The sequence below is a fragment of the Chiloscyllium plagiosum genome, chromosome 3 (assembly GCF_004010195.1).
Source record: "Chiloscyllium plagiosum isolate BGI_BamShark_2017 chromosome 3, ASM401019v2, whole genome shotgun sequence".
Lineage (NCBI taxonomy): Eukaryota > Metazoa > Chordata > Chondrichthyes > Orectolobiformes > Hemiscylliidae > Chiloscyllium > Chiloscyllium plagiosum.
Genome location: NC_057712.1, coordinates 112,182,839 through 112,195,589, shown reverse-complemented (window position 1 = coordinate 112,195,589; position 12,751 = coordinate 112,182,839). Strand labels below are relative to the sequence as shown.

Sequence of the window (12,751 nt, the reverse complement as noted above, 5' to 3'; positions counted from 1 at the left end):
CTGAGATATTTGTATCATCGATAGTCACAGGTGAGGTGCCGGAAGACTGGAGGTTGGCAAACGTGGTGCCACTGTTTAAGAAGGGTGGTAAGGACAAGGCAGGGAACTATAGACCGGTGAGCCTGACCTCAGTGGTGGGCAAGTTGTTGGAGGCAATCCTGAGGGACAGGATGTACATGTATTTGGAAAGGCAAGGACTGATTTGGGATAGTCAAATCATGTCTCACTAACTTGATTGAGTTTTTTGAGGAAGTAACAAAGAGGATTGATGAGGGCAGAGCGGTAGATGTGATCTACATGGATTTCAGTAAGATGTTCAACAAGGTTCCCCATGGGAGATTGGTTAGCAAGATTAGATCTCATAGAATACAGGGAGAACTAGCCATTTGGATACAGAACTGGCTCAAAGGTAGAAGACAGAGGGTGGTGGTGGAGGGTTGTTTTTCAGACTGGAGGCCTGTGACCGGTGGAGTGCCACAAGGATCGGTTCTGGGTCCTCTACTTTTTGTCATTTACATAAATAATTTGAATGGAAGCATAAGAGGTACAGTTAGTAATTTTGCAGATGACACCAAAATTGGAGGTGTAGTGGACAGAGAAGAGGGTTACCTCAGATCACATTAGGATCTTGACCAGATGGGCCAATGGGTTAGGAAGTGGCAGATGGAGTTTAAATCAGATAAATGCGAGGTGCTGCATTTTGGAAAAGCAAATCTTAGCAGGACTTATACACTTAATGGTAAGGTCCTAGGGAGTGTTGCTGAACAGAGACCTTAGAATGCAGGTTCATAGCTCCTTGGAAGTGGAGTCGCAGGTAGATAGGATAGTGAAGGCGATTGGTATGCTTTCCTTTATTGGTCAGAGTATTGAAGTTAGGAGTTGGGAGGTCATGTTGTGGCTGTTCAGGACATTGGTTAGGCCACTGTTGGAATATTGCGTGCAATTCTGGTCTCCATCCTGTCGGAAAGATGTTGTGAAACTTGAAAGGGTTCAGAAAAGATTTACAAGAATATTGCCAGGGTTGGAGGATCTGAGCTACAGGGAGTGGCTGAACAGGCTGGGGCTGTTTTCCCGAGAGCACAGAGGCTGAGGGGTGACCTTATAGAGGTTTACAAAATTATGAGGGGCATGGGTAGGATAAATAGGCAAAGTCTTTTCCCTGGGATCGGGGAGTCCAGAACTAGAGGGCATAGGTTTAGGGTGAGAGGGGAATTATATAAGAGACCTACAGGCAACTTTTTCACGCAGAGGGTGGTACGTGTGTGGAATGAGCTGCCAGAGGATGTGGTGGAGGCTGGTACAATTGCAACATTTAAGAGGCATTTGGATGGGTATATGAATAGGAAGGGTTTGGGGGGATATGGGCCAGGTGCTGGCAGGTGGGACCTAGATTGGGTTGGGATATCTGGTCGGCATGGACGGGTTGGACCGAAGGGTCTGTTTCCATGCTGTACATTTCTATGACTCTAAGTGATAACAAGGCACTTTGTCTAAGCCTGTGAATGTTGTCTAAGTCAACATGGATTTTTGAAAGGAACATCATGCTTTACAAACCCATTGCAGTGTTTTTGCAGATTCAATAGTATAAAGAAGAACATTGCGTGTAATGCATTTGGAGTTTCAGAATAAAGACCTACTTGGGGCAACTATGCAAAATGAACAAATGGGATTGAGAGCAATATATTGGCTTAGATTAAGAATTGGTTAGTAGATGATAAACAAAAGAGGAATAAATGGGCCCTTATTTTTGTAGTGGAAGGTGACGACTAATGGGGCACTGATATTCACAATATGGTTCAATAATTTGGATGAGGGAACCAATATAACATTTCCATTTTTGCTAATGATACAAATCTAGATGCAACTGGAAGGTGAAGAGAATGCATAGAGGCTTCAAGATGATTTAGACAAGTAAATGAGCAAGTACATTGCAGAATAGTGAATGAGTGTGAATGCAACCATTTTGAAAGGAAATGCAAAATGGCAGAGTATTATTTAAACTGAGAAGTTGGGAAATTTTGATGTACAAAGGGACCTAGACATCCTTCTATAGTGGTCACTGATTCTAGCACGCAGTTACAAAGGAACATGGTAAATTAGTCTTCATCACACAAAGGTTCGAGTATAGTAGCAAGGATGTCTGCAGCTGTGTGGGGGCCTTAGTGAGACACCTGGTATCTTGTGCACTGTTTTGGCCACCCTACGTAAAAGAATGTAATTGCCACAGAGGAAGTGCAGCAATGGTTCACCAGACTGATTCCTGGAATGTCAGGTTGCATGAGGATTGATTGATTTGACTGGGCCTGTATTCACTTGAGTTTAGACAAATGAGAAGGTATCTCTTTGAAACAGACCATTCTAACAGGGTTCAACGGAGTGGTTGCAGGTATTATGGAGGATCCAGAACAAGGAGGCACAGTCTCAGGACACATTTAAAACTGAGGGGAGGGTAAATTTCTTTAAATTAATCTATGTTCTTATTATGTTCTTCATTCTGACAATGGTAACCCTGTGGAATTCTCTACTACATAAGGCTGTAGAGACCAGGTCACTAGGTATTAAGGAGTATGCAGAGAGTGGAAGTGCAGCATTAAAATAGTGGATCAGCCACAATCATTTGAATGGCAGAACAGGTTTGATAGAAAATAAGAGTAAGCCATTTGGCCTATGTTTAAGTTTAACATTTTATCAAAAAGGTAGCTGTTCTAATACAAACACCCCTGTACAACTCTGGGTAAAGTTACACAGAGCTGAAATGGAATAAGCCATGTTGGACTAAATGTTCTACATACTATGAGAGGCAAGGTCACCAGTCCAGATTGTATTCTTTTCCCCTAAGTCATTAATTAAATTTCCTGACACTAAATAAACATTTCCTTACTGATGGTCCGAAGACTTAATGATAAGGAGCATCCTATAGTCGGCTGTAACTTGCAGTTAAATGTTATTAGTAGCTGAGTTAAAAGCATCATCGATAAAACAGTTCTTCTTAAAGACTGTAGACCATCAACACGATTGACTATTAACTGACCTTTGAAGTGTATGAGTCAGTCCTCCACCGTATTTATACATAATGCAAGACAGTATGGTAACAAAATGAGAAGAGTATATAGGCACACAGTGAAGGCAGAACACAACAAGTGACCCAGAGGTTTTATTAATTTGAATATAAAAGTAAATCAAACATGTACAAAGGTTGGTGACCATTTCAATCTATTTGCCCAACAAGGGCATTGCTGCACCAAATGCACATTGTAAATTATTTTATATAGATGAAAAATATATGAATTTTAAAAAATGTTAAATTTCGAGTACATGAGCCCATGTGATTATCAGCAGTGCTTCAAGTCAATTTCAAAGCAACAAGCATCACATTAAAACACAATTAAATGTATCAATTCATTAAGCTACTCTACAGTAATTTAATAATTAAATTCATCAGAGTCAAATATACAGACATTGCCTTCAGAACCAGTGATCATTGTTCCCATGTGATGTCATTTTGCCGCAGGGTGTGCTGCAGTTTCTGTGCATTCCTAAGTAGCTGAAGGCTTTCTTTTCCTTTCTGGCCAAGAGCAGGAGTTGTTTTGACTGAAAATTCTGTTCCCTTGGGTATAACTGATGCTTCCTTCATTTCATCCAAAGCTTTCATTCGTTTCCTTGTGTCAGCCATCTCCCTCATAACGTTTTTCGCTTTTACCTTCAATTTCTCAACCTAAAAGTATAAAATTAAATTGTTGGGCAATTATTTTTTAACTAAACATTTTCCACGCACGGATATTTAATCAGAGATTTACTTTGTGTAGAATCTGAATTAATATTCATTTAAAAACTGACAAGATTAGTTAGTAACCAGCATCACTTAAAGATTCTATTTAAAAATCCATTAAATATAAAGCAATCTTATGCTAAATATAATTAATTGTTGCAAATGGGTTGTGGGTTTCTAGTTTCTTAGATAACTAATGCGACTGAGACAAAACAACGTCCAATTTTAGTTTCTAAGTTGGATGGTCTTATAACTGGCTGCATATTTGTTACAAAGTAACTTATTTTCTCAGGATGTGCATTTAACTGGCAAGGCTGACAATTATTGCCCATCCCTAATCACCAAAGTAGTGATGGTCAGTGATCTTCTGGATGGGCTGTATTCAATATAATGGTGTGACCTGCTTTGTTACTTCAAAAGGTCAGTTATGAGTCAACCATATTGTTGTGGGACTAGAGTCACATAGTCTTGTTATGAAGGTGTGGGTGTACTGTACTTTTAAGAGTTAAAAGCTAGTAGAACTACCTGACAGCACCAAGTGTTCTGAAAAAAATATAATGTAACATTTGGTTGCCTGGAGACAAAAAAATTCGAATTCGGCCAATCAGTTTAAATTATACGCAAAAATACCAACCTCCAATTAGGTTTCAATTGAGTATATTGACAATCTTAAAAGCCAAATGACACAATCCAATGCTTTAGGGGCATAAGACCAGGGAAAATTGAACAGCTGGGAGGAGAACTGCCAAGCCACCAGCATGTAAAGACGGCCTGAAAAATAGCTCCCTTAAAAAAGTTACCTTTATCAATCAGTAACCTTTGAAGCAGAATTCCATAGAAGAAAAGAAAACCAGAATACAGAGAAGAACTAAAAGCTACCTGGTTTTGAGATAAGAAATTTTGTTTTGTAAATCTTAAATCGGAACTTTTTTTTAATCAGACCAGTATTGTAGAGGGGAAAGTAAAAGATAGGCGAGAGGAAGGAGTTGTAAATAATTGTTAGTTAATTATTATTTTCTGTTATACTTTAAAAAATAAATTTGTTAATTTTTACTTTAAATAGTTCCTGGCCTCTCGAATTTTCACAGATTACTGCACGGGATAAATCTTTTGTGTGTTGCTGGGTTAAATTAAGCTGAAGAGTTTACCCCATGTTGTAACTGTCTAGACCGAAATCTCAATGCACAGTAGGTTTCCTTTCTTAAAATGATAATTTGCTAATCAATTCTACTTTAACACCAATGTGACCAATTCAGGGTCATTTTGATTTCAGCTTTTTATTGCCCGATTTTAAGAACTGAAATCATGTTTGAAAACTATATAGTGGAATGTGAACTCTACTGAATTATAAAAATATAACCACTTCCTCCAATGCCTATAACATGAAAAGATGAAGCCAAATTTACCACTTGTACAGACAGGAAGTTGAATCATTTCTCAGGCAAGATTATTTAATTTTTTTTTTCAGTAAAAGCTTCCAGCTGCCAGACATCATCTCTCTTCACCTTAACATCTATACGTTCCTGGATTTCAGCAGTGAATGAATTCAGTTAGGGGGTTAGTTAGTTCAGTTGGTTGAACAGCCAGTTTACGATGCAAGTGGTGCCAACAGCGTGGACTCAATTCTTGCACCAGCTGGGGTTACCATGAAGGACTCTCCTTCTCAACCTTTCCCATTGCCTCAGGCATGGTGACCTGCAAGTTAAACTACCTCAGGGGTGGTGTCCCTGTCTAGTGAGGTAGCAGCCTTATGGTCAGGTAAGGCTTAGTGCCTCTTACTTTGACCATCAACGATTCTCCTCCATTTCTGTATTTTGAAAGATAGAGAAACAAAATAATGAAAGCATTTCTGATGTACCTGATTGAGTCATATGATTGCTTTTAATTATTTTGTGTTGCAAGAAGAAAATAATGGAAGTCTCAACAGGAGTAAAAAAACTGTTATAACTGGCAAGGCTGACAATTATTGCCCATTGCTCGTCACCAAAGTGGTGATGGTCAGTGATCTTCTGGATGGACTGTGTTCAATATAATGGTGTGACCTGCTTTGTTACTTCAAAAGGTCAGTTGAGTCAACCATATCGTTGTGGGACTGGAGTCACATAGTCTGGACTGAAATCTCAAAGTACAGTAGGTTTCCTGTCTTAAGATAATTAGCTAATCAATTCTATTTTCATACCAATGTGACCAATTCAGGGTCATTTTGATTTCAGCTTTTTATTGCCTGATTTTAAAAACTGAAATTACATATTAAAACTATAGATGGAATCTGAACTCTACTGAATTATAAAAATATAACCACTTCCTCCAATGCCTATAACATAATGTGAAAGGATTAAGAAAATTACTCCTGTTAGCTCAGTGATTGTACTGTAGCCTAATTCAGAAGATTGTGGATTCAAGAGCACAAAGTAGGCAGATATTTAAATACAAGACAAAGGAAATGCTGTACAGTCAGCTAAGTTGTCATTCAAATGAGATTTTAGGCCAAGCTCCAAATACAAAAATGGGTTTAAGATTAATGGTACTATTTGAAAGCTTTTCTGGTCAATATTCATTTCTTAACTGATAAGACTAACACAGCTCAGCTGAATTTGTCTCATTGTAGACTCTAGTACACTGCTGCAAGTAATTAGGCTGTAGTATTTGTCCATCAAGTAATGGCTACATTCTTCAAAAGCAAAACCCTTTGGAATGCCAAGGTGAAAGGTACAATACATGTAAATGCATCCGCTCTATTTCCTTACACTATTTACTAGGGTTTTTTTTCCCTATATATCCTCTTCCAGAAATAAAAACAAATCAGTTAAAAAAGATCCGATTAGCTCCTTAGTCTACAATAAATTGGATGCATTGATACATTGACGTTGATGTCCTCACCACAGGAAAATTGAATAAACAGAAACTAAATCATTGTGCTATTTTGCATTTGAATTTTGAACGAATCAATGCTCTTTATTTGCCCTCTAGGTGTCACACTATCATCACAGTTACAATGAATTTAAAGCAACTGCTAACAATGCAGGTTTTGTAAAAGAACCTTGGGACATAAAAGATATCCAAAGTTCTATAGAACTACAAGTTATTGTTATAACTAAAGTTGTCATCAAAAGTTTTTTTTATTGGAATTGTTATAAAATTAATCCTGTCCCCAACAAAAGCTCCACATGAAACCAAAGATATAAAACTTTTTAAAATGGTAAATGCTGAATATTGTCAGCTGCTTTAGGCTAAATATCAATAATGAAGATGAAACTTGCAAAGTAATCTTATACCGTGGGCGGCACGGTGGCAGTGGTTAGCACTGCTGCCTCACAGCACCAGAGACCCGGGTTCAATTCCCGCCTCAGGCGACTGACTGTGTGGAGTTTGCATGTTCTCCCCGTGTCTGCGTAGGTTTCCTCCAGGTGCTCCGGTTTCCTCCCACAGTCCAAAGATGTGCAGGTAAGGTGAATTGGCCATGCTAAATTGCCCGTAGTGTTAGGTAAGGGGTAAATGTAGGGGTATGGGTGGGTTGCGCTTCGGCGGGTCGGTGTGGACTTGTTGGGCTGAAGGGCCTGTTTCCACACTGTAATGTCATCATCATCATCATCTAATCTAAACTACTGGTACAGATCAAGTAAACCAATGTTAATCTCTGAAAAACTACAAAGATGTGGTAATCTCTGGTCCAAATATTATTGGAATTTTTAACTTTAGCTGCAAACATCTTTGAGCTTTAGAAAAGTTTTTTTTAAAGTACAGTATAGTCAAACTGCTCATTGTTGGAAGAGTTTAGCACAGGTAGGCATAACATTAAAATCAGAACCAGGTCTTTCAGATGAGAAGTTAAAAAATATTTATTCATGTAAAGGTTCGAACTATTAACCACCAAAAGCAGTAGATGCTCAACTCAATTAATCATTTTAAATCTGATATCAGTTTTTGCTAATTAAAGGTATTAGGAGATGGAACCAAGGTAAGCTAAATTAAGATGACTGATTTTATTAGTTGGAAATGTTTTGTTAGCTCTTTCAAAGTTGATTAGCAAATGGAAACCCTTCAAATTGGTTAATTTTTAATCAAATGAGGCATTTGAACCAAATGAGCATATTTTACTTCATGGGCAAAAACCAATTCTGACAAATATTTTCAGAAGAGGCTGGGGCAATATTTATCTCCATTTCATGGACATACATGAGATGGAACAATTATTAAAATATTAGAGATAGTTAGGAATCTCTTGTTCAGATTAAATTTCTACAATTTTAGACATCAAACATTGAATAAAATGGACCTCTATTGCTGTTCTCAGCAGCTGCAGGAGGATAGCTCCACAGATGTTTCTCTTTGTAATTTTTAAAAATTAAATTGCTTTCTTGCGATGATTTCAACATAGCATTGTAATCTAAGGGTTCAGTTCACGTTATAAAGCACAAGTAGCTGTAATTTAACTGGCATCTGAACCATTCAACCAAGATTATTTTATGTCACTGGAGAATATGAAGAATCCTTGTTTAAAATCAGATACTTACATTGCCCTGGTGCTTTTTGAGTTTAGAAATTTGATCACCTTTCTTCTCCATCCGTTTTACCAGACATTCAAGTTCACGTTCTAAATCTTCACGGACATCAGTATTTTTGGTACCTTGTATTTGTTTAAGCAGGTCTTGATGCTCACTGGGAACACAGAATTTGGCAATATTTACAAAAATGAAGTAACTTGCAAAATCAATCTACATGAATTCAATCTTCACCACAACAACTGGCTTGGGCTTTTGCCCGAAACGTCGATTTCGCTGCTCGTTAGATGCTGCCTGAACTGCTGTGCTCTTCCAGCACCACTGATCCAGAAATTAATTTCCACCTTGTCAAGCCAGCAAAACCCTTCACGTACTTTCAAGTTAAGAAATAATAATAATGATGAAAATGCATTTATATAAAACCTTTAACACTGAAATTTCCCAAACTATTTCACAGGGGCATGACCAAGAAAAAGGTGGCCACATAAGGAGATATTAGGATAGGTGTTGGTTATTTCAGAGAACACAGCTGAGGCAGGGAACAAAGACAATGTACTAAATCTTTCAGTCTTTAGATTGTCAGAAACCAAATGCACAAGTGAAAATGTGTGTCAGGATCCTGTGGAAATCCTGCCATACAGGTTTACATTGGGATTATTTAAAACTTTGATAGGAAATCTCCTGACTCTCTCTACGAATGTCTGAATTTGGAGATTCTAAATAGATCTTTGATACGTGCCAGCATGCTTACCCAGGTAATGTTTGATTAAAACCTAGTCCAACACATGGGTACTCTTATGAAGTTGAAGGTGTGTACTGTACCTTTAAGAGAAAGTGAATGTTGTTCTGCACTGAGAGCTTACAAGCACCTATGTCATATGACTAGATAACAGTCTCAGAGTGTACTGATAAATTGAAAATATGTAACATTTGGCTGTGAAATGGATAGCTGAGTTGGTTGCTGTTTTGACAACAATTTGAATTTAACCAATCAATTTAAATTATGTCCCAGGATACTAAAACCCAATCAAATTTGAATTTATTGTTTGGCCAATATCAAACCAATGAGATAATCCGATGTTGGGGTTTAAAAAAGCCAGGCATTTTGACAATCAGAGAGAGTAACTGCCATCGAGTGGGAGAGCAAGAGCCAAAAGATTGAAACACTCTCTGTCAAAGGTACCGTTTCATATGAAACATATTCGCAGTAAAAGACAGATGACAACCCAGGGAGATCTTCAGTCGGAAGACAGACAGACACTGGAGATGATATCTGCCAAATGGATTTGAAATTAAATTGATATAACTTCAATAAGTGTTCTATTGGAACAGTATATTGTTATAGAGTTGCAGGCAGGTAATAAGCAGTTAAGAGAAAGGAGGGCTTAGAGTTGTGAATAGTTGATGTTTAAGGTTCACTGTTAAAGAATAAATTAATATTACTTTCTTTAAATAGTGTAATTTGGGAGTTCTCTATTACTCATCTTTTAACAGATTAAGAGGCAAGGTGAGCTTTTCTGGATGTTTGGTTTAATTAACAGAGGGGTTCACAGTCGTGTCGTAATGGTACTGAAACAACTGCTAACCCACCACCCCCAAAACCACAATTTAACTGCACCCCTAACCCTTGACTACAACCCCTGTCCCCCTACTTCTAACAGAATCCCCTGACTCACCGACACTATGTCCACCCAAACTCCCTCCCTGATGCGACTTCTATTCTCAACCACTCGTCTGTCACCCCAATCAGACCGATTATCCTTCAACCTGACTACTTTGACAACCCGTCAATCCTACCAATTCACCCCCATCATTTAACCAAACTAAATACCTCACTCACCAATCAATCCAATCCACTCACACACTCACTTCACTAAAATTAACACTTAACCTTGAAACATTATGCAGCAATTGGTGCTGTAAAAGGGCATGTGAAGTCTTCCCGACTCTCACTGCTCCAGAGTTCCCTGAGGGATGTGCACATTTTATGAAAACCTGGGTCAAAATAACCCCAGAGGAACACACAAGGACATACATTTGGGGGAAATCTTTGTACACATTGGCAATCTAACCATCATTGCCGCTGCTTGGAGGATCTAGGCCAAAAGGCTTCAGTTTTCCCGATAGTTAATCGAATAATCTCTGCTCATCCATTACAGGATGTCAGATAATCTCTGATCCCAATCACAGCCAGTGGAGAGATTGGGTTGTTTTGGTGGGATGGGATTGGATGTTAATGTTTATGTGGAACCTAATGCTTTCTAACAATCGTATGGAATTGCAGCATGTAGATGAGGATATTAGCTCTTACATTTGGCATTGCCCAGTTATAAATTAAACAGATTGACAAATACTCAGTTCTAACTACATACAGAAACAAAGCAAATCCTCAATTGGATATCCCCAGCAAATCACTGACTTGTATCAGAACCCCAACATATCTTTCAACCCTTTGTGATTCTGCATATGCTTTTGAAGTAGTTTCCACATTTAAACTTGCCACTCTGGAAAGTCATTTCTCCCAATTTTTCTACTGTATTTTTATAGTCATTATCTCATATTTACAGTCTTTGCTTTGCATTCAGCAATGGGTAGAATCATAAATCATGGAAATATTTTCTCCATTTTTACCCTGTCTTATCATTCATAATTTCTAAAGAGAAAAGGTTCCGTTTACTAAATCTTGTCTGATAGCCATTATCTCTCATCTCTGAAATTTGCATTTCCTACAGCGCTACTACATTCTTTTTGATGATGTTGAGGTTAGAATTGAATATAGTGCTTTAAATCCAACCTAACTAGAGGAGCTACATCATAATTTCACAACTTCTGAATTCTACACCCCTATTGTTAGCATTTGTATTTCCTTTGTTGATTTTGGCTTTTAAAGAGTTGTTCACATTTTTCATTCCCATTTGGTTCTGTATTTTCTAAATCCAATTTGCCTTTCTAGTTTTTTCTTCCAAAGTGCATCCACTCACATTTACTTGCCACTGAATGGCCCTGGTTTGCAAGATTTCAATGCCTTCTTCAATAATATTGCATTGCTCCTCAGTGTTAGTCATACCTCCCAGTTTGGTACCTTTTTCCATTCTTATATTGAATTATTTAACCTAATATTCACTGCTTGTGAAATTCAAATATGCTACTTTCTTCCAATTTGAATTATTTATTTTTACACTCAGCTTTCTAATCTTTAGCCAATATGTCATCCATGCCTTGCCTCCGTACGGACTAACCTTTGTCATAAGCCTACTGTGTCAGACCTTATCAAAGCCCAGTAGAAAATCCAAATATATGAGACCAACCATATTACCTCTTCAAAGAATTCTAATCAGTAAGCTGCACACAGAGTCAGGAAGGAGAGATCACATCTGGAGTGAGACACAGCCCAAGTTAGTATAAAGTTTGGGGAATTTGGTGCAGAGCGGAGGAGGTGCTTTTTGCTTGATAGTTTGCTTTTCTGGTTCATAGTCAGCACAAACCAAAGAGTAACATCAAAGGAAAACCATAAATTCATTGGGTGGTAATAGCTTCCAATCTGACTGTCAATTATACGTTACTTTCAAATCAAAGGTAAACAGGAGAAATATTTACAGGTTACAAGCTAAAACATCAGTTGGAAATTATTAAAAAACTCAATTAAGAACTAAACAAATAAAACAGAGATAAAGGGCCAAGCGATGTGTTGTAACTGCATGCTATGGGAGTTGGCTAGGACCCTAATGTGATTCATAGCGACCAAGTGCTGGTTTGCTTGAAGAACTCTGGTTCACAGGGGTTGATGAGCTGGAGTCTGAGCTTCAAACACTAAAGTATCAAGGAGGGGAAGAGTTACCTGGACACTGCATTTCAAGAGAAAATCACATCCTTTAGATTAACTACCTCAAATTCAGTCACTGGTCAGGGGGAGGAGGGTGCGACAATGAGCGAGGCAGATAGAGGCATCCAGGAGATAATGCTGAAGGACCCTCAGCGCTCGAAATTGTCTGACATGTTTGAGATACTTGCTGTGTGTGTGGATGAGAGCAAGGGCTGTGGGGTGGATGATCAAATGGACCATAGCACCTTGGTACAGGGAGCCATTTAATGGGGGGGGGGGGGAAATGGAGAAAAGAGAAGTGTAGTCAGGAGAATAAATAGTGTTCTCTGTAACCAAGATCGAGAGTCCCAAAGGCTATGTTGCCTGCCCAGTGCCTAGGCTCAGAATACCTCAACTGGGTTGCACAGGAACTTAGAATGGGAGGGAAAAGATTAAGTCATGGCCCACATAGGTGACAATGATATAGGTTGAAAGAGGAAAGAAGTTCTGAGGAGGGGATATGAGCAGCTAGGGGTTAAATTGAAAAGCAGAACCAAATAATAACCTCCAGATATTACCAGAGTCACAATTGGTACAGGGGCAACAAGATTAAAGAGATAAAATATGTGTTTTAAAGATTGGCATGGGAGAAATGGGTTCAAATTCATGAGACATTGG

The 12,751-nt window shown here is 38.4% G+C and overlaps 1 protein-coding gene across 4 annotated transcripts in view; it reads right to left on the bottom strand.

Moving 5' to 3' along the window:
- Positions 1 to 3,129: 3,129 nt before the first annotated feature.
- cep57l1 (centrosomal protein 57, like 1) overlaps positions 3,130 to 12,751 on the bottom strand; it is a 69,516-nt gene continuing 59,894 nt past the window's right edge. For all 4 annotated transcript variants that reach the window (XM_043687096.1, XM_043687092.1, XM_043687093.1 and 1 more), the window contains exons 14-15: positions 8,284 to 8,428; positions 3,130 to 3,715 (exon numbers count right to left, since the gene is read on the bottom strand). In XM_043687096.1, coding sequence (XP_043543031.1) covers positions 3,479 to 3,715; positions 8,284 to 8,428 — 382 coding nt within the window. In that variant the 3' untranslated portion in view covers positions 3,130 to 3,478. The remainder of the gene's footprint in view (positions 3,716 to 8,283; positions 8,429 to 12,751) is intronic.